General features: G+C 41.4%; 1 protein-coding gene across 2 annotated transcripts; it reads left to right on the forward strand.

The window, feature by feature from the left end:
- The first annotated feature begins 248 nt into the window (after positions 1-248).
- atp2a1 (ATPase sarcoplasmic/endoplasmic reticulum Ca2+ transporting 1) lies at positions 249-20,353 on the forward strand. Of its 2 annotated transcripts, none has more exons than XM_085403530.1 (25): positions 249-410; positions 503-639; positions 1,620-1,637; positions 2,075-2,157; positions 5,147-5,251; positions 7,398-7,536; positions 8,132-8,212; positions 8,303-8,388; positions 11,282-11,437; positions 11,568-11,709; positions 12,867-13,033; positions 13,123-13,211; positions 13,294-13,396; positions 13,488-13,619; positions 14,775-14,900; positions 15,024-15,242; positions 15,362-15,473; positions 15,568-15,791; positions 15,890-16,110; positions 16,228-16,430; positions 16,585-16,670; positions 16,839-16,972; positions 18,206-18,323; positions 18,541-18,658; positions 20,045-20,353. In XM_085403530.1, exons 2-25 carry the CDS (start codon positions 522-524, stop codon positions 20,053-20,055), a joined length of 2,991 nt encoding a protein of 996 aa, XP_085259656.1. In that variant the 5' UTR covers positions 249-410; positions 503-521; the 3' UTR covers positions 20,056-20,353. The 2 variants fall into 2 exon arrangements, with proteins under 2 accessions (XP_085259656.1, XP_085259657.1); XM_085403531.1 differs by lacking the exon at positions 20,045-20,353 and adding an exon at positions 19,146-19,180.
- Positions 20,354-21,035: the final 682 nt, after the last annotated feature.

The following is a 21,035-nucleotide window of genomic DNA, read 5'->3' on the forward strand; positions in this document are numbered from 1 at the left end:
GACAGTCTTTATGTTGCCTCTCCATGCTAACCATGCATGTTCTCTTATGCACATCTTATTTCCAGCATGCTGGGACCCCTCTGCAGTTGCTGCCCTCTACCCCCTCCACCTCCCCCCCTCCCCCCCTGCCTATTCTTTACCACGGGGGCCATCCATGCCCACCTATTTGTGACGTTCTCATCCAATGAGAGGGGGGTGCATGGTGGACAAGCACCAATGGGGCAACTTTTTCATCGCTATAAAACTTTTGAGGACAGTTTGCAGGGTTGCACTTTCTGTCGGTCCAGGGCTCCTAGAGGAGAGCAACAGCCCAGAGAGAGAGAGAGAGAGAGAGGGGGCAAAGAGAGAGAAAGTGTGAACGCACAGGGGGTTGCCAGTTTTTAATCCTAATCCCACTCTTCAAGAAAGTGGTGGGTAGAATTCCGCATCATTTGTTTTACGTTTCAGTGTTTGGCCAGCTGTAATTTCTCTCCATTTTTTTTCTATCCCTTTTGTCTCGAAGCCTCTCCGTTTAAGTGAGGATGGAGAACGCACACACCAAAGAGTCGGAAGACGTTCTGGCCTACTTTGGCGTCACTGAGGACACCGGGCTGTCACCTGAGCAGGTTAAGAAGAGCCTGGAAAAGTATGGCTACAACGGTGAGGGAAACAAAAAGATGGATGGGTGGCTTGATGGATGGATGGATGGAGCACTTAGATGAAGCCTTTGATACAGAGTGGAAATAAAGAGCAGTAGAAAATGATGGTGAATGACATGATGGGAAGGTCCAGGAGCACATGCATCAGATTTAGCTTGAATGAGAGGCGGCATACATACGGAGTACCTTGGAGGTTAACAAGATAAAATGGCAGGAGTAGAGACACTGAGGGAAATGGGAGGGGAAGGTGAAGGAGGACAAGTAGTGGCAGTGTCGGTTTCAAAGCTGTGTGTGACTTTGTGATGCTGGTCTAATTAAGGGAAACTATCCGACTGACACAAAGCAGGAGTTATGTTTGTGGAGCAGGTGCCTCAGGGTGTCAAGTTCCTGACAACTGCTACTGGTTTTAGTTTAGATTGAGGGTAATTTGTTTGTATTTTGAAACTGAGCGCACGAAAGTCCCTTTTTGACTCAAAGTCAAGATATTTACTTTTGTCTCAGCAGATGGAGTTCGCTGAGTTTTTACAGTCTCATTGAGCTTTATAAAGAAAGCATCAGAGGCCTTTTTTTCTTGCTTATCACAGCAGGGAAAGCATAGGCATGAATGTAACTGTACCCACATTACTGCTTGGCTTAAGGGTTCAAATAACAGGAACTGGAAAATCATGAATATTCCTACCTCTGCTTCACATTTAATTCACTGGGGGGGAAAAGTCCTACATTCAGTAAAATGAAGAGGAATCATGTTTTTTGAGAATGCATTTTGGAGTAAAGTGTTATTGTTTGTTGGAGCAGGGCCTCAGTTTGGTGAAGAAAGTGTAAATTGTGCAATGTAATGCTTCCTTTATACTGTGTATTTTGTACTTGATGGTTTTATGGTCAAATCGATTGACCTGGCTGCATGTTTCACTCTGCAAATATCAGAACGAATGTAGTAAGTGTTGTGCTTTACTAATGTTCTCTGTCTCTCATCACCAACAGAGCTGCCAGCAGAGGAAGGTGAGCCAACCCGAAACATTACACACCTGCATGCTTCCTTTAACATCCCAGCTGTTCCTTTCACTTCCTGTCATGACTGCTCCCTTGTGTGTGTGTTTATCACTTGTTACTGACTCCAGTCTAGCAATGATGTATATACACCACAGAAACTAATGGATTGTATCCACATCTGTTGTGCAATGAACTCAAACTAAAGCAGCAACAGTCTTTGCTGCTGGGTTTGGAGCAGCCCAAAGTGGTGGGAGGATATTAAAACAAAGAGTCAGCCATCATTAATCAAATGTGTTTTCACCTAAATCACAGTCACTGCCTTTTCCATTTAATCCGGTTTGTTTATCAGACTTACATGTATAATAACAGGAATTCTTAACACTGTATCAACATTGAATTTGATTTAATAGATGGGCTATGTCTATTTATTTGAATGTGTTTATCAGGCAAAAGTATCTGGGAGTTGGTGGTGGAGCAGTTCGAGGACCTGTTGGTCAGAATCCTTCTACTGGCAGCCTGCATCTCTTTTGTGAGTTTCATGATGCAACCCCCTGTGCGACCATCCATTCATCCAATGCAAAGCACCTACTTATGTAATATTCATGAAGTGTTCAATGCAAGGAGCTTGCACAAGTTCAAAAATCATTCTTTATTATCTTGTAGTGAAAAGATGTATTTTTCTATTTGTGCAGAGGTGCCCCTTCCATCCCTGTCTTACATTTACTAACACCAGATCCATTCAAAAGGAAATGGACAAAGCAGAGGAAGACTAGCTAACACAATGAATTAATGAACAGGATATATTCTCAGCAGTACTTGTAAAAGTTGTGTTTGTAATTTCAGTGATGGACACCACATGTAGTAGATTCTCTAATCTCTTCCTATACTTCAGACACCATGTGTTTAATTAGTTTTCTTTTCACTCTTTTGCATAATTTTCCAATTTGCCTCAAAATATGAAAATTTTCTCCCAGGAATTCAAGTTTTAGATATCTGGCAGATCACGTGTTTGATGGGTTATTTAGCATTAAGCTGAGGTTGAGCAGTTAGAAAGTCTAGTTAGCATTCGTTGTCCTACAGCAGCAGTAGTCAGTGTTGAGTTGTGTTACAACGCTCTGCAGTTCCCAGAAGCCGAACACTAAAAGTCCAAGAGTGTCCGTTTGGTGCTCACACCTGAGAAGGCCTGAAACATTCTTGAACTCTGCCAGATTTGTGGGCGTATTTCCTTTACACTGTGAGAAACAGAGTGTAGCAGTATAGCAATCCTTAGGGTACATTTTCTCTCGTTTACCAGTGCTGAATATATCCCAGAGTTATGTCAAGATGTTAACATTTTTTTGCAGCTAGAGCTAACCATGCTCATGTGGATGACTCCACCTCTAATTTAAACTTAAGAATATGTGGCAACTGAAGTCAAACACCCCTGTTTTGTTGCCTTTCAGGTCTTAATTTTATGTTACTGTTTATGAACGTCGTTCTTACATAATTGGGGGCTTGTCTGGGATCTGGGGCTGCATGTCTTTTGACTCTTTACCAAACACACACACACACTTCAGCTGACAAAACATCATTCGTATCATCACGTTATTAGATTACCTTTAGTGCCATTCTCACTGACACGAAGAATCCCTCTCCCCTCCTTGTTGCTCTCGCCAGTGCAGCTTTATGAAGGCGACTAGGTTCTTCACATTGTTTTAATCTTCGATTGCTCCCCTCAGGGCTCCCTCTACAGCTGTCACTATAGCCTTAGAAGGCCTGACATGCTGCGTGTGAAATAGCGAGAGAACAAGAGAAAGACGAAAAGAGAGTGGCAGTGCATGTGCATGGCAGGACCTTTATTTTAAGAAAGTCTCAAGCCAGGACGAGAAACTATATCCTTAGACAAAGGTCAGGGATGGAAGGAACGAGGGATTGCTTGGAGCAGGAGAGAGTGAGAGACAGAGACGAGGGCGGGGGGCTGGGGATTGGATTGCACAATGGCATTGTCTGTTACAATGACAAATGAGCGCAATAGATTCAGAGTCATATATGGTTTCTAAAAGAGAGAACACTAAATACTGCAAATACATGGTCATCCTATTCATACACACAGGAATGCTTGACCACTGCAAGGTGTTGACAGGCCCTGACGCTCAGTCTGGAGATCGATTGTGTCTTTGAAGAGAAGCACAGTGAAGACAGACTGGAGAGAGCAAGCAATCAAGCCTACTTTAAAAAAAAGGGGGGGGGGGGGGGGGTGAGAAAACATGTGAGCTGAAAAGCAGGCGAATGGAAAACAAGGAAGACTGTGATGCTGAGCTAAATGCTAAATGCTACAAAGGAAGGATGGGAGGGCTTTACTCTTTTCTCTCCGCTTGGGTCCGTGCTCCGGTGGCCTGCAACTAATCTGTGTCAGTGTCAACACGAGGCCTTTCCGAAACACACCAGCATCAGTAACGTGTAGCTCCCGCTCACAGGGGCGCACACGTGCGCGAATATAGGTTTAGAAGAGTCACATGTGGAGAACTTCACACATAGGATAGCGTACGGCGCAACAGTGACAAAGAATAATGTCATTTGATCCTACAGCGGTGCAGAAATAGCTCCGAGCCGTGACAAATATATGTTTATGTTTATGCTACTCAGCAGTAAAAGATAATACTCTCACCCTGAGCGACAGGTGCACAACAAACGTAAAGACACTTCTGTATCACGGGCTTAGCGATAGTAACAATGTATCATTTTAACTCGAGAGGAAAGTGTCGGCGTGATGAACGGGCACCTCTGTAAAAGAAAAAGAAAACTGTCTTAGAGTTTGTTTGTTTTTTACAGATATTGTATATTTTTGGTAACACATTATAATGTGGCCAATGATTAAGCATGTAATTCCCTTGTAATTAAATATTTTCTTAGAAATTGCAGTATAATTATACTGACCTACAAATGAGAGGCACACTAAAAATGGGGGTTAAAAAGTCAGGTTATTGCAAATTATTATGGTGATAGTAACTTTAAGTCATGTATAAGTAATTTTTAGTAGTACCTACGTTGTGGGGAGAAATTATACTGTTTTTTGGAATTAATTCACTTCCCCATCTTACATTGTAAGTACACTGTATTTGTTGTGGCGTGGGCCATATAATGAAGTAGGTTAATTGTCCCATGTATTTTGCAAAAAAGGGAGATACTTCTTCACTGTACACTCCTTTAAAATTTATGTTTGAACAGTGATTGAGAAAGAAAAAAAATAGATTCAATTAACTAATTTATTAAGTACAAATGCTAAATATTTGTTGTAATTTAAGGGTCAATTATGAGAGTTTACTATTCTGCCATTGTGATCCCTGGATTTTGAGCGTAAGATCTGCTAGTCAACTGTTCCTCAAGGAAATTTTAGGGATTTTTTGTTTTTTTAGAAATAAAGTTTCATCATAATTAGAATTTTAAGGGTTTCATTTTGACAACTTCAGTGTCTCATCATCTAATTTTAAACAACAACTCCTTCAACTTTGGACTCTGTCTGTGTGTGACTGTCTCAGGTGCTGGCTTGGTTTGAGGAAGGAGAAGAAACTGTGACTGCTTTTGTCGAGCCCTTTGTCATCCTCCTCATCCTCATCGCGAATGCTGTTGTTGGAGTGTGGCAGGTCAGTGAGCGCGCATAAATACACACACACACACACACACACACACACACACACACACACACACACACACACACACACACACACACACACACACACACACACACACACACACACACATATTCAGAAACAACTGCAATCCCAAGGCCACATACCTGCTCCTGAATACTGTCTTTTGCCCACATACACACACCTAAATAGACTCTTATACTTAGAAACAGTCACGCCCGATAAATCACGCACATCGGCGGCCTGCTCAGGCCTTGTGTCCTTTACAGAGAGCACACACACTCCTTAGATCTCAAAGATCAAGCAAAGCCAGAAAGAGAGGCATGACGTAAACAGGAGGTGAAAAGGTGAAAGGTTAAGCCAACAGGGCGCGTGGAGGGAGGCCACGGACCGGGTCCCGTTCCTGCTTCGAAGGGCCAAACTGCTGCGTTACAATCCACACTTTGCAATCCTCAGTAAAAATACAGAGGGACGATCACGTTACCGCAGGCTTGCGTTTTGTGCGTGTGTGGTTGAGAGGTTCATATCAACCCTGCAGCAGTCATTTGGAAACTATGCACAAGGATTCACACATGGGGGATGAGGAGGAGAATGGAGAGAGGGAGGGCAGCTGGCATAAGTTGGGCTTTACACTTTGAGGCAGTCGGGGGCAACCTTGGAAGAAACCACAGCCTGACATCAGGCTGTCTGACTTCTCTGCGCCGTCTGCTTTTACTGGGAAATAATTCAACATGACGAACAAGAAACGACTTCGAAAAGCTCACAGTCGTTTCTTGTTCGTCATGTTGAATTTAAGGACTTCAACCTGCTGCAGCACAAGTCCTGCAAAATTATGGTTGCACAACCTCTCTTTAAATTTGATTATTTAAGCTGATGGACTTTAATAAAATACAAACATCAGGAAAACCTCATGATAATGGACAACAATGCCTTCAACCATCAATCAGTCACTGGTATCAGCAACCTTATCCCTCATTACTAATGCCAGTGCCTGATGATTATCTGCCACAGCAACTTTGGGTGCTCAAAAAAACTATGAAAAAAAGGCTAAAAGCGCTTGTTTTTATTAGTATGTTGTCCTAGAATAAAACAAAATCTGTGCATTCTGCCCTCAAACATTACAACATATAGTGACATTCATTAATATTTATTATGGCTCAGTGGTGCAGTAGTTAGCACTGTAACCTCATACCAAAAGGTTTTGGGATTTGAATTCACTGACGCCTGTGTGAGTTTCTTTTAATAACAGGCACAGGAAACAGGAAAACCAGGGCTGAAAATGTGGGACTACAACAAAGGCAACAAAGACAACTTTTGCTTTAGGAATGTACATAAAATCAAACACATACAGAAAATACAGGATATTTTTTTAATTCATTCACTTATTTTTACCCAACTTTAGAGCTACCTCTCATTTATATTTTGCTTCTAAGATGCCAGACTTTCTTAAAATGTTTTAAAGCAACAGTTCTCTGTGCTTTCGAAGGTCTTTTAAGTTTTTTTCTTTGAAATTTATTTTGCTTTTACAATAATTTTCAGTCCTGTCCTTGTACGTGACCATTTTCAGGGATGATTTTTTTTTATTTTGTTATGCACCTACCTCAAGAGGTGAACCAATTTTTAACTGTCACTTTGTTACTAGCAGCCCGACACATCACACATCATACGGTCCCGTTTCTTAAGTTTTATCTGTAAAAAATATGATAACGCAGTTTCAATGGCATAAAATAGTATTTTTGTACCAACAAGGTGATGTGGACACATGCACACCAAGCTCTTCTTTGACTAAATAACTCCACAATTTCCCATTCTGGACACATTATCTAACGCACACCCAAACACTTACCCTGTTTCATTCATGCATTGGGGCAACTTGCCAAGGACACTTTGCCTGAAGACTTTGTTAAGCTTTTTTTTGTTATCCTATCAAAATATATTATATTTAAATACATTTCTATTCAGGTCATTTAAAAAAATGTACTGAGCATCTTTTTAAAATAATGATCTTTTGATTAAAGCCTTTTTATCTATCTAAAAACTGACCTTTAACATGTCACATGTGACAACTATCATGCAAAGGACTCGAACATCAAGGAGCCGGAATGATTATGTGTTTGCTCTGTGTGCACGTTTGAAACAGGAGCGCAATGCAGAGAGCGCCATCGAGGCCCTGAAGGAGTACGAGCCTGAAATGGGGAAAGTTTATAGGGCAGACAGGAAGAGCGTGCAGAGAATCAAGGCCAGGGAGATCGTTCCTGGTGATGTAGTGGAGGTCTCTGGTAAGCTTTATCTGCTGCATTTATTCAAAGCCCATCTAGCCACTGAAAATCCATAAATGTGATCAGAATTAAGATGAGATTAACTCCCCAAAGCAGTCTACACATAAGCTTGTTCTAGTCGAATTCCAAAACCTTGTCTGTAATGTGTCATTTAAATTCAAGTGTTTGAAATCTGAACTTCTCAACTTTGCAAGTGTGTGAATACAAGACTGTCCTTCAAAATCAACATGGCCCCTTATAAGGCAGTGACAGAGAAAAAGGAGTTGGGGGGTGAGTGAAGGAATAAGCTTGAGTATAAGCACTCACTCCTCTGTCTCTCCCCTCTGTTTGCTGTACACCTGTTCTTTTCATTTCATGATCTCCCCAAGGTCTCCCTCTCCCTCTGACTCTTACTGTGGTATCGGTTTTCAACAACAACACTATCCATCCAGAGTGCTAAAACCAGCCCCCCTTCCTCCCCACCTCCTCCAGCCAGCTGTAACACTGCAGTCAGATTGTCTTTGCACTGTAATACTGCCAAACCAATAAATCACTAAAGAAACGAATGTTAATGAAGGGCCTGCTTTTGTGTATGTGTTTGTTACGTGAACACTAGTTGGTGACAAAGTGCCAGCTGATATCAGGATCATCTCCATCAAATCTACAACCCTGCGTGTGGACCAGTCCATTCTTACTGGTATGTGTTTTGTCGCAGACAAAGAATAAATAAATGAATTAATTAATTTTTCTAATTTCCGTCGCCTTCCCTGACCGCTCATCTCTGCAGGTGAGTCTGTCAGCGTGATCAAGCACACAGATCCAGTTCCAGACCCCCGAGCCGTCAACCAGGACAAGAAGAACATGTTGTTCTCTGTGAGTCTTTTTCCTGCTTTCTCCTCTCCTTGACCTTTATATTTCCATCGGGCGTCTCAAAACCCACCTGCTGACTGATTTAACTTCCAATTCGACCTCATTATTCCATGAAAATAACCATTACAGCAGACATTTTGCATGTCATTGTTGGGAAAACCATAGGTGTAATGATGAGAAATTTTGGACGTCATTTTGGATGTCAGCACAGGTGGCACTTCATTATCACCGTCATGCTGACTTCGTGATCTGTGCTGCTTAAAAGTATTAAGCAATTAACTCTTACTTAGTGAGCCAGTTCTGACATTTCAGAATAAAAAAAAGAACCTACGTAATTAAATTAATTGCTGATTCAGTTAATTCAACACCTGCAGGGGTCTTGATACTGAGTCTGCATCAAAAACTGTCCCAAACTTAAGGTAATTTCCAATCACTGTCTATTGCTCTATCATAAATGGAAGATAAACATTTTCTTTAGATTTTCTTTTTGTAAAGATGTTATTTTATTACATCACTACAGTAGCATTAGATCCTTTATTCACTAACATGGTTCATGACTATAAGTGACAGAAACTGATACACTGCTATACTTTAGCTAACACACTTTACCAGAGACTATATTTAACAATTGTTCAAATACAGCCATTGTAGAAAATACCAAGCTAATATCAGTCTGGTAGCATGCTGGCTATATATAAAAAATGGACATAGTCACTTGAGTCCACTCTAGAAACTGAGCAACTCCTGGCCGCTAAGGAAAATGTGTAGGTTGAGGCCAGTTGCCTTGAAATTGATTGTTAATCCTTTAAAGCCTGAACCCTGAAATAATTGTCAGAAAATTCAAATTTCCAGCACAACTGAGTGTTTATTTAACTTTGTGGCAATTTTTTTAAATGCAATATTAATTTGTATATATTAATTTTAACCTCCTAAGACCCAAACTCTTCCACGACATGCATTTTTAATTTCTCTTTGATATTTGGGCATATTGGGGCCTGACGAATGTAATAACAAAGAATTATCCCTTTTTTTTTTTACCTTATTTTTGTTTTTAAGAATAATAAGAGCTACATATGAGGATATCATTTCAAATTTTGATAGAACAGTAGCAGTATAATGTCCTCGTAAGTGGATATCAGGCCCATGTAGAACAAAATTAAGTATTTTAGTCTAAATAACCCAAAATGTGATGTCCACATATGCGGACGCCAGGTCCTAGGAGGTTAATTTGCGTAATATTTGCTACATCAAAACATATTGTTTGCATTTTGTTACTTTGAAAGGTATTGTGCAATGTATTTTGATTTTTTGATGGGGAAAAAGTATAGAAAAGTCACAAAAACCCATTGGTGAAAACTGGTCAGAGAATACTCCATACAAAACTTCCTTGTAACTTCCTTCCCTTCTTGGTCACTAGCAGATTTCTACAGAGGCTCATAGTTTGCACTGACTTTACTCTGAGCGGCAGTGAAACTGAAAAGTGTAACACAAATTAGAAGTGGAGACCATTTGCTTTCAGTGTAAAAGTTGCGCCTTTTCAAAAAATGTTGGCTGCAGCACTGAGGTACAACATTTACTTTGAATGCAGATAGTCCGATTTGCATTGCAGTTTCTCAAGTTTCACTACCGTTCAGCTAGTTAGCAAGTGTTTGCAGACAAGTTGGTGTCTTCCATGCAAACTACAAGTAATCACTGCAATCTGCTCGCAACCATAATCCTAGCAATCACTGGGGAAATACATATTTTTCCTTCATAGCCAGTGGTTGTATCAAAAATTATATGTAGAACATCAATCAAAAAACATGTGCAGGTTTGTTAATTGCTGTCATGAAGCTTCTATAGATATCTATCTACCGATATTGGATGTACTCTCATCTATAAGAGACTGTAGAACCAATAAATACACATTGCTACAGTGTACTGCAGGGGTGGGCAACTCCAGGCCTCGAGGGCCGGTGTCCCTGCAGGTTTTAGACGTGTCCTTGAACCAACACAGCTGATTTAAATGGCTAAATTAGCTCCTCAACATGTCCTGAAGTTCTCCAGAGGCCTGGTAACGAACTAATCATGTGATTCAGGTGTGTTGACTCAAGGTGAGATCTAAAACCTGCAGGACACCGGACCTTGAGGCCTGGAATTGCCCACCCCTGGTGTACTGCTAGCTTGTTTAGCAACATGGATATGGTAATCATTTTCAGAATTATTTGGATGCTAGTTTTACAAACTGAAAAAAAACCCCCGCAAAAATAAAAATAAAAGTAAAAGTAAATTTAGTTACCAGAAAAGCTGGACACTCTGCTGAATATCTGGTAAACTAAATGCAGAATAACAAAGGGTTATTGAGTGGGGAACAAAGAACATAGCCTGCGTAGTTGTCTATTTTATTATGAATGGGACCGTACTTTTCTTTGCTACATTATACTGAACAAGCAACCCGCAGATTGAGACCATTAACTCATCAAGAAAATGTTAACAAAGGTCACCAATCAAGTGAGCAGCAGCGCCGTTTTCTCATAGTAGTCCCCCTAGGTTTAAGGCATTTCTGCATTAGCATTAGCATTAGCAATTATATGGTATTGTTTATATATTCACCAACTGATTGTGTTAAGATAAGTACCCTTTGTAATTAACACTACACAAAATTCATTTTAGGTTGTTAAAAAAATCATTTGCACTTTTGAAGTTATTAATAAACCAAATTATAATAAAGAATAAATATTTGACCTCATGATGAGGATGAGTAGTGTCAAAACAAAATGTTACCACACTCATTATGTTTAACCCTTCAGTCATCACTTCTGAGTTCACTGGCAGCCTCATAGTTGTGTATTTCAGGTCCAGATTTTCCATCCATCTTTCCAGTAGTCATGTCACTCTCTTTCGAATCTCTGTTCAGGGCACCAACATTGCTGCCGGTAAAGCCATTGGCATTGCTGTTGCGACTGGTGTCTCTACCGAGATCGGCAAGATTCGCGACCAGATGGCTGCCACCGAGCAGGAGAAGACCCCTCTGCAGCAGAAACTGGACGAGTTTGGAGAGCAGCTCTCAAAGGTGGGTGAGACGGGCAGTGTCTGCAACAGTTAATTTCATGTCATGTCTTAAACATTTTAATATTGCTGGCTTGAGACTGAAAATTACAACTAATGTCATACACGTCCCCCTATTGCTGCTTGTCCTGCAGGTCATCTCCCTGATTTGTGTGGCCGTGTGGATAATCAACATCGGTCATTTCAATGACCCCGTCCATGGAGGCTCCTGGATCCGCGGCGCTATCTATTATTTCAAGATTGCTGTGGCTTTGGCTGTGGCTGCTATTCCTGAAGGTAAGCCCCCGGGATTAACTTCTATTTGATTGCTCAACCACATGAAACATTCACGTCCTGTAGCTCATCTGCGATGCTGCTTCCAGTCTGTTCAAAAGTGTTTTTGTTAAGTAATCTTTTTTGCATGTGAAAAGGAATAAATAAGACACCTTCATTCATGTTCTTCTTATTAAGACGTCGTAACGTATGTATGTATCAGTATGTATTAGTTTTCAGAGCAAGTTTGCTCATTTCAGTTCAGTTTTTATTGTATGGAAATTTCCAAATTACCAACCCTTTAAAGTCCAGTGCGTTGTTCAATCTTAATGGTTGGAAATAGGACCCTGAATCAGACACTAACAACCTTCCAAATAAAGCTGCCTTGGCTATTGCCGGTTCTTGCCACTCCCTATCCAGCAGACAGTGCAGAAGGCTTTGGAGACTCTCCATGAGCCTCTTAAGCTGAGTTTTCAAAGTTAAGGACCAGATTAGAACTGACAGAAACAGGTGTATTCCTCAGAAAGCAGCTGATGACCAGTACATCTCTGATTTGCACACTAGTTTTATTAAACTGCAAATAAAAATGTGAGATTAAAGTTTGTGTAGACAAAACCTCCTTGAATTCAGCTCTTAGTAAAACATTTGAACTTTCATATACCATCTTCTTTGTGAGGCAAGAACATTCTCATTTTGATGATGGGGACATTCTCCCCATCAGTCAGCTGTAAATTGTGCCAAAGTTAACTGGAGAGCACAACCTGATGATGCCAAAAGAACAACATAATATGCACACATAGATGCTGCGATAATGTCACTAAACTGGACAATCTCCAGACCTTGACCACACCATTGTTTTTGCCAAGAATGTGAACACAGATCACCCTCCATGTGCCGGAGTGCTGAATGACTCATACCAGCCCTTCCCTTAGGAGTAGCATTGGAGAGCACAGTATTCTGGATGCGGTCCAGCTGATGTGTTAAGGGCTGTGCAGGGACCCCCACTGTTGTCACCCTGCCAAGTGGCAGAATCCCTGAAGTCCAGCTGTTTTTTAATCCAACATTTGTCCTCATCTCTAAAGTTCAATCAAGTTTTGTCCAGCATTCAACTCGTTCTTGTTTTAAAGCAGCTCAATTTGTTCAGGGCTTCTCTGATTAAGCTCTCCCACTTCTCGTCACAGGCCTGCCTGCTGTCATCACCACTTGCCTCGCGCTGGGGACACGTCGTATGGCCAAGAAGAATGCCATCGTCAGAAGCCTGCCTTCTGTGGAGACCCTGGGCTGCACCTCGGTCATCTGCTCCGATAAGACCGGCACCCTCACCACCAACCAGATGTGTGTGACCAAGGTGGGTACACACAAATAAGCCTTCGCACGTTTGCATTCAAATAAAAGGAGATCTGATAAAATGTCGTTTTTTGCCATGTTTCCACGCAGATGTTCGTCATCGATAAAGTTGAAGGCGACAGCGTTTCCCTCTGTCAGTTTGACATTTCGGGCTCAAAGTACACCCCAGAGGGAGAAGTGTAAGAGACAGAATCAGCACGCGACTGCCATAAACGGCCTAAAAACCAAACAAAACTAACGAGTTGTGTCTCTTTTGACCAGAACGAAGAATGGTGCGTTTGTGAAGTGCGGACAGTATGACGGATTGGTTGAGCTGGCAACTATTTGCGCACTGTGCAATGATTCTTCTCTGGACTACAACGAGGTCTGTGGAGGAGGAGTTTATGCTTCCGCTTAACAGCCTTATTAAAATGCACTTAGCAATTTTTAATGAACCCCTTGTCTCGTTGATGCAGTCCAAGGGCATTTATGAGAAGGTGGGTGAGGCCACTGAGACGGCCCTGTGCTGTTTGGTGGAGAAGATGAATGTGTTCAACACTGAAGTGCGCAGCCTGTCCAAGGTGGAGAGGGCAAACGCTTGCTGTTCCGTAAGTCTGTCAAATATCTGATACAGTATGTAGCAAGTTACTCTTTATAGAGTCAGCCTACTAACCTACATGACATTTGCTTTAAAAGTAAAAAAAAAGTGAGTCAATATTGAAATTAAATATATTGGTTTGCCATGTTGCAGCATGAAATATGAACACATAAATGAGCTAACAAGTTTCCCATATCAACTTAAAGTATGATGATGTCTGGGCCTTAGCAGGATAATAAAAATTCAGCCAAAATGCAGAAGCAGTATGTGAATAACTAAGCATACCCTTACTGCTTCCATAGGAATCAAGATGGTCAGGGACAGCCAGGTGCTGCTAATCAAATGCACCTGATTAACTGATCATCAGGAAATGTGAGCACCTCTTTAAAAGCAGCAGTTTTGGCAGTTTTGGAGCATTGAGGCGTGTCTTTACAAATTTTCAAGTAGGAAACACATCGGCAATGATCTTGAGAATAGTGGATTTGGACTTCTGGAACAATGTCCTCTGAACATATGAGACCACTGTGGAGAAGTCTGGCTGTAATTCACAGCATCACATCTGCTGAAAACTAAACACAGCATATCAGCTCAAAGACCTCAAACCAACTGTCAGCACCATGGTGGAGGAGTTATGATTTTGGCTCATTTTGCAGGCATAGCACCTGGGCACCTCGTAGTCACTGAGTTGACCATGAACTTTCTGTGTACCAAAGTATTCTAAAGTCAAATGTCACAGCTAAAGATTGACTGGGATGTGCAACGGGACAATGACCTCAAGCACTGCAGCAAATCAACAAGAGAAAGACTTAAAGAGAACAGAATCAAGGTGTTACAGTTATCTATTCGAAGTCCAGACCTCAGAAAGGATGAAAGAGTACCCACAGTTATTTTTGGCTTAGGTTTTATTATAATGACACTACGTAAAAGTGACACAGATAATGACACTAAGCGCTGTGTCGTTTTTCATCTGACTTTGAGCTTAAATCATTTTAGGATTGGGACCAGTTAACTTTTTATTATATTCTGATACATAAAAGCTCCCAGATAGCCAAGAAAAAAAGCAACAACTGTATGGCAGGTGCAATATTTAAAATGTTTATGTGTAATATGCAGGGCCTGGTTTGAGGTTTCTCCAGTTCACCTTCCTCCCTTCACTTTCTGACAGGTTATCAAGCATCTGATGAGAAAGGAGTTCACCCTGGAGTTCTCCAGAGACAGAAAGTCTATGTCAGTCTACTGCTGTCCTGCTAAGTCGGCCAAAGCACCTGTGGGAAACAAGATGTTTGTCAAAGTGAGCGTGGAACATCAGCCAAAGATGAAAATAATACTTGAAAAAGTTGTTCTGAAAAAGCTCCAAAAGAGACAATTTGATGTTTAAGAATCACAAACGAATGATTGCATTTCCTGTCTTCAGGGTGCTCCAGAGGGAGTTATTGACCGCTGCACTTATGTTCGTGTGGGTACTAACCGTGTACCGCTGACTGGCCCGGTGAAAGACCACATCATGTCAGTCATCAAGGAATGGGGCACCGGACGCGACACCCTCCGCTGTTTGGCCCTGGCCACATGTGACACACCTCTGAGGAAGGAGGAGATGAACTTGGAGGACTCAACAAAGTTTGCAGACTACGAGGTTGGAGAGTGAAAACAAAAACATGAAGTCACTGTAGTCCCTAATGGAAGACTTGAGCATTTCATTTCTTGCTCAGCTGTAGCTCAGACATAGCTCAAACCTTTCTTTCTTATCCCCAGACGGACCTGACCTTTGTTGGCTGCGTTGGTATGCTTGACCCTCCTCGGAAAGAAGTCATGAGCTCCATTGAGTTGTGCAGGGCCGCCGGTATCCGTGTCATCATGATCACTGGTCAGTATACATATCAGATGCAGATCAGCAGTCTAATTTTAAAAGAAATCGAGCAAAGATTGACCTTTTCTGTCCCCCAACCCGACCACTCCAGGTGACAACAAAGGTACGGCTGTGGCCATCTGCCGCCGCATTGGCATCTTCACTGAGGATGAGGATGTCACAGGCAAGGCCTTCACCGGCCGTGAGTTTGATGACCTCGCTCCATATGACCAGAAGAAGGCCGTTCGAAAGGCTTGCTGCTTCGCCAGAGTTGAACCAGCACACAAGTCTAAGATTGTGGAGTTCCTACAAGGCTTTGATGAGATTACAGCCATGGTGAGGAGAAAAGAAATGAACCTTTGATGAGTTTATTGTGCTTGATGTGACAGGTTAAATATGCTGTTCCTCCCATTTCACCTCGACCCATCACCCAGACTGGTGATGGAGTGAACGATGCCCCCGCCTTGAAGAAGGCGGAGATTGGCATCGCCATGGGCTCTGGCACTGCCGTTGCCAAGTCTGCCTCTGAGATGGTCCTGGCTGACGACAACTTCTCTTCCATTGTGTCTGCTGTTGAGGAGGGCAGAGCCATTTACAACAACATGAAGCAGTTCATCCGCTACCTCATCTCCTCGAATGTGGGCGAGGTCGTCTGGTGAGCACATTACGCTTCACTTAACTGACACTTAAGTTCAACGTGAGTTCTTGTCCTGCATAAGAAAGAACTTAAAACTAGGCGAAAGATTGACTTCTGTTTTTTTCACCTCTTCAGTATCTTCCTGACTGCTGCACTCGGTCTTCCTGAGGCTCTGATCCCCGTCCAGCTTCTTTGGGTCAACCTCGTGACTGACGGTCTGCCTGCCACCGCACTGGGCTTCAACCCGCCTGACCTGGACATCATGGGCAAACCCCCCCGCTCCCCCAAAGAGCCCCTCATCTCTGGCTGGCTCTTCTTTAGATATCTGGCCATTGGAGGTACATACTGATACTGCAGACACGACCAGCAGCTTCCTTCAGTAGAGTTTTTCAAGGATTTATCGCAACATGGCATAACACACCAATCATCTTCAAGACTTTAAATGTAGACTCATAGTTTTCATGGGCATATGTTTTGTAATACTTCTTCCAGGCTATGTTGGAGCTGCAACAGTGGCAGCAGCTGCCTGGTGGTTCTTGTACAGTGATGATGGTCCAATGGTCACCTTCCACCAGCTGGTTAGTATCAAATCATCTTATTTGAGAACTTTTCTTCTAAAATACTCCTGGGACTCCTTGTGTAAAATTTCAAACTTTTCAAACATAAAGAACCATCTCAGCCTCTTTCAAAAGCGCTGCTGAAATAAATTTAAAAAAAGGCAATTTATGTTTGTTTCTCTCCATCAGTCTCACTTCATGCAGTGCAGTGAGGACAACGAAGACTTTGATGGTGTCCACTGTGAGGTATTTGAGTCTGCTCCACCAATGACCATGGCTCTGTCTGTACTGGTCACCATTGAGATGTGCAACGCTCTGAACAGGTTTGACTACACTGTGAACCCAAAAGGCATTGTGGGTGCATCCACCTGAAAACTATAATGTAGTCAAATGTGCCACCAGTTCATTAAATGTTTGGACATTTTGTAGTTTTGCCTTTGTAACCATAACAGTGGATTCCAAACCAAATAGTTTGGATGTTATTGAAGTGAAGATGTTCAGTTTTCATTCAAGCACAAAAATGTGGCATTAATTATTCATTCATCCAACAAGCAAAAGATCCCCGGTTCAATCCCAGGAGAAGATACAAATCCCTCAGAGGGTATCCGACGTAAAAATCTGACTGATCAAATAAGCTATAAGTTATCTGCTGTGGCAACCCCCTTGGAAATAAAGGCGCTTAAAAGTTTCTTCTTCTTCTTGAATTATATATAATCTCCTATTTACAGATGCTCAAAATTAAACTGACAAACTACCATCATTTTAAATGTCAGGATTGTTTGTTTGGGCTTAAACCCACTGTGGTGGTGCACAGATTATGTGCAAATTGATCCAAATGATAAAAACAGTGTGGCTATCCGAATAAGTTACGATAATTTATGGTAGCTGAGTAGTAGTGAGTGCCATTATCTACAAATAAAGAAAATTTATTATGAACCTTTTCCGGAGTGACCAGCCTACTAAAATTACTGCAAGAGTGAAATAATGACCCAGAACAACATCTAAAGAACTGCGGGAAAGGGAGTCCTGCAGTATTTATTCAGGTTATCTTTGTATAATATTAAAATTTGTTTGATGATCTGAAACATGTAACTGTAACAAATATTTTAAAAAAGACAGTGAGGTCAAATTAAATCTTCAGTCAACTCTTTTCCATTTTTAGTGTATATAAAAATATTTCCATCAGCTACTCTTAAAGGATTGAGCACTGACTAAACTGTCACGAACAGAGGTAAAATTCAAATGAGGTCCACTTTAAAAAGGAAAAATAGAAGCTGACGTTTTCATTTTGGAAAAGGTCCAATTTCGCTGCAGGCAACTGCAAGTGACAAATAAAGGCTTCATTCATTTTGACCTTTTCCAAACATGAAAGCTGTGTCGTAGCTCCCATAGTTATAATAAGGAGACAATGAAGCACTTTGCAAACACATTACTATGCAGTCGCCTCCACACATACACTTTTTCATGCCCTTTTACATTTTCAGTCTGCATTAACGTACCCCATCCGCTCTGCCTTCCTCCTATCCTCCCCCACGTCCCTGCTCCCTCTACACCAGCTTGTCTGAGAACCAGTCTCTGGTGCGCATGCCCCCCTGGAGCAACGTCTGGTTGGTGGCTGCCATGAGCCTCTCCATGTCCCTTCACTTCATGATCATCTACATCGACCCCCTGCCCGTGAGTCTGGCCTCATGCAACACAGCACACATCTCCATTTATATCTCTACACACACATTTCCTCTCTCCCAGTTTCATTCCTTAAATGCTAGTTGCACATATAACTGAGAGAAACTACAGCACTGAAGAAGAAACACATGTATTTCAGGTTTGACAGATAAATAAGCTCCAGCTTAGTGGCGTTCAGTAGTTTTAACATGCCACTGCTGATTCACAGATGATCTTCAAGCTCACTCACTTGAACGTGGAGCAGTGGATGATCGTGCTGAAGCTTTCCATCCCAGTCATCCTTCTCGATGAGCTTCTTAAATTTGTGGCTCGCACATATCTGGACGGTAAGACCTGCTTGACAAACGCTGTTCCATTTTTCTGCCTCCTTTACACGCAGGGTAACAAATATTTGGAAATATTCATGATTCATGATCCAGGAAATGCCCAGTATTAGTCTCACGGGACAGCTGTTTGTAATTTAAAAATGATCATGTTGCACATTAATTACTGCAGATCAGATTAAATCTATGAATGAAACATAAACATGATGCTGCAACACACTGTAGCCAGAAACTGGGAATAGCTACATTCTCCTGTATTTTCCCTTTTTAATGAACAAAAGTGAAATTAGGAGTGATGGTTGCAGAATAATTTTCCTCCCAATTAAATGTATTTTAACATTTAACCTGTTCCCTCTTTTTTTTTTTTTTTTTTAATCCATGGCGATGTCTCCCACCCTTTTCCCTCTAATCTCTATTTCCTCTGATGACTTTTACCTAATCTTCTTCTCCTTGGATGCCCTTCTTCACTGTTCCCTTTCTGACAATCCAGCCTAAACCTCTTCCCCCCTCCTCCTCCATACCCCTGTAACAAAACAAGGTACTCCCCTCTGACTCCAGCTAAAGGTTTAAGCACGCTGCATCTTGCAAGACTTAAAAGACTTTCTGGACTAATGTCTGTGGACCCAGAGTGAAGCTGCATTTGCAATGAAATCAAATTTTAATGCATGATTTGTGTTTACAGCTGGAAGCTGTCGCTGCAAGCTAAACGTATGGCTTTAAGTAGTTTTTAGATTAACACAAAAAAAAAATAGTAAAATTCAGATTAGCACATGTGGCATGCTCTGACCGTGCATTCTCCTGCAATCAGAGTTTTTTGCATTTATGCTAAAAAGGTAAAGCATAATGCGAACATTAAAGCATTATACTGAATACTTCTCAGATCAGTCCTCGTTGTTGTGATTTTTAAAAAGAAAGGTTAGTTTTTGGCTATTGCTTACACACAAGCTAAAAAGCAAGTTGGATATTTGAGGAATAAAGCAATGCACTGTGAGAAAATTAAGTGCACATATGTGCAGCATCAGAGATCACAGGCAGACGGTTTGCGTGAGAAACAGCAATTCTGGCTCAATCCTATTTCATCTACACTCAAACTTAAACATAACTACGACAGCAATTTTCTTGCCCTTAAGCAGAAAAGACCCCGCTACAAGCTTTCCTTTAAAACCAGTAAACAGTCTCCATTAATCCACAGAATATATGTGCAAGAGTTAACTGCTGGATTTTAGTTTACTCCAGGAAACAAAGCAAATTGCCTTATTTCTCACAATGTCCAACTTTTGACCTCGAGCTAGCTTCAACCATTGGCCTTTTTTTAAAAACTTTAAATACACCCATTTATCCCCGATGCCTTTACATTATACCAAACAAGCCTTTGTTTGGTCCCTCCAGGCAAAGTCTAGAGGTGAAGAGAAGCGGAGAGTGGCTGAAGCAGAGAGGCACCGAGACACAGAGGATGGAGAGAAAGGCTGAGCGCTCCAACTGAATGAGAGCGTGCAACATGTCACTTGATCAAAAACCCCGAGTGGCACGAATACAAACATATAAGCCATCTGATGATACACCGAAAAAAAGCTGAAAACTATTTTTGTCTGTGTATGTACTGAAAATAATATATAGTGAAAGAATTATTAAAACTATTGTGTTGATTTTATTCTTAAAGAATAAAGATGTGTATTAAAGTAACCGTCAGTTTTCTGAATACCATCTTTTTTGAAATATTACTCTTAGTAGACGAGCAACACAAGATTATGGCTTTAAAGGGCTATTTCACCCATTTTGAGCAGACTTTGGATCATTACAAAAATACTCCCTCTATATTATTTACTGAGATCTGCCACTTCATTCCCCTGCAAAATATGCAGAATTCAGGTTCCACATGACTCCAATCCAGCCTAGAGCACAGCTTTGGAGAAGGTGAAAGACGGTGTGAATTCTGGATTTTTAACTGTATTTTCACAAGTTTTACAGCTTCTCCTGCTGGTAAAGACCTCCCACCGTCAAAGTACACTTCAGAATGGTCTCCGGTAACCCTATGTTGGGCTGGCTACATTGATGTCCTCGATTTGGTTCCCTTCATAGGGACTGAATGAATGGATGAGCCTGGAGGTCACTGGGAAGAGGGAGGTCTGGCCTTCTCTGCTTAGGCTGCCGTTCCTACGACCCAGTTCGGAATAAGTAGAATAAGATGGATGGATTTCGGATTTATAATTACAGGACAGTCTGAGCAATGAGCTATCAATGTTTTCTTGTAATTTTGTACTTTTATTTCTAAAAATCTAAGCTCAGAGATCTGTTTGACTACAGCAGCATTTCTTAAAATTGCACTTTACTTAATACGTTGTCGTGACTCAGTGCTATATAAATAAAATAGAATTGAAAA

The sequence above is a fragment of the Rhamphochromis longiceps genome, linkage group LG4 (assembly GCF_057381845.1).
Source record: "Rhamphochromis longiceps isolate RC_006_pf linkage group LG4, R_longiceps_female_GT1.1, whole genome shotgun sequence".
In the NCBI taxonomy this organism is placed as follows: Eukaryota; Metazoa; Chordata; class Actinopteri; order Cichliformes; family Cichlidae; genus Rhamphochromis; species Rhamphochromis longiceps.

Coding starts and splice junctions, on each gene's coding strand:
- atp2a1 (XM_085403530.1), top strand. CDS start 522: ATGGAGAACGCACACACCAAAGAGTCGGAAGACGTTCTGGCCTACTTT. Junction 2,158..5,146: donor TGGCAGCCTGCATCTCTTTT/GTGAGTTTCATG, acceptor TGACTGTCTCAG/GTGCTGGCTTGGTTTGAGGA. Junction 13,397..13,487: donor CTTCTCTGGACTACAACGAG/GTCTGTGGAGGA, acceptor TCGTTGATGCAG/TCCAAGGGCATTTATGAGAA.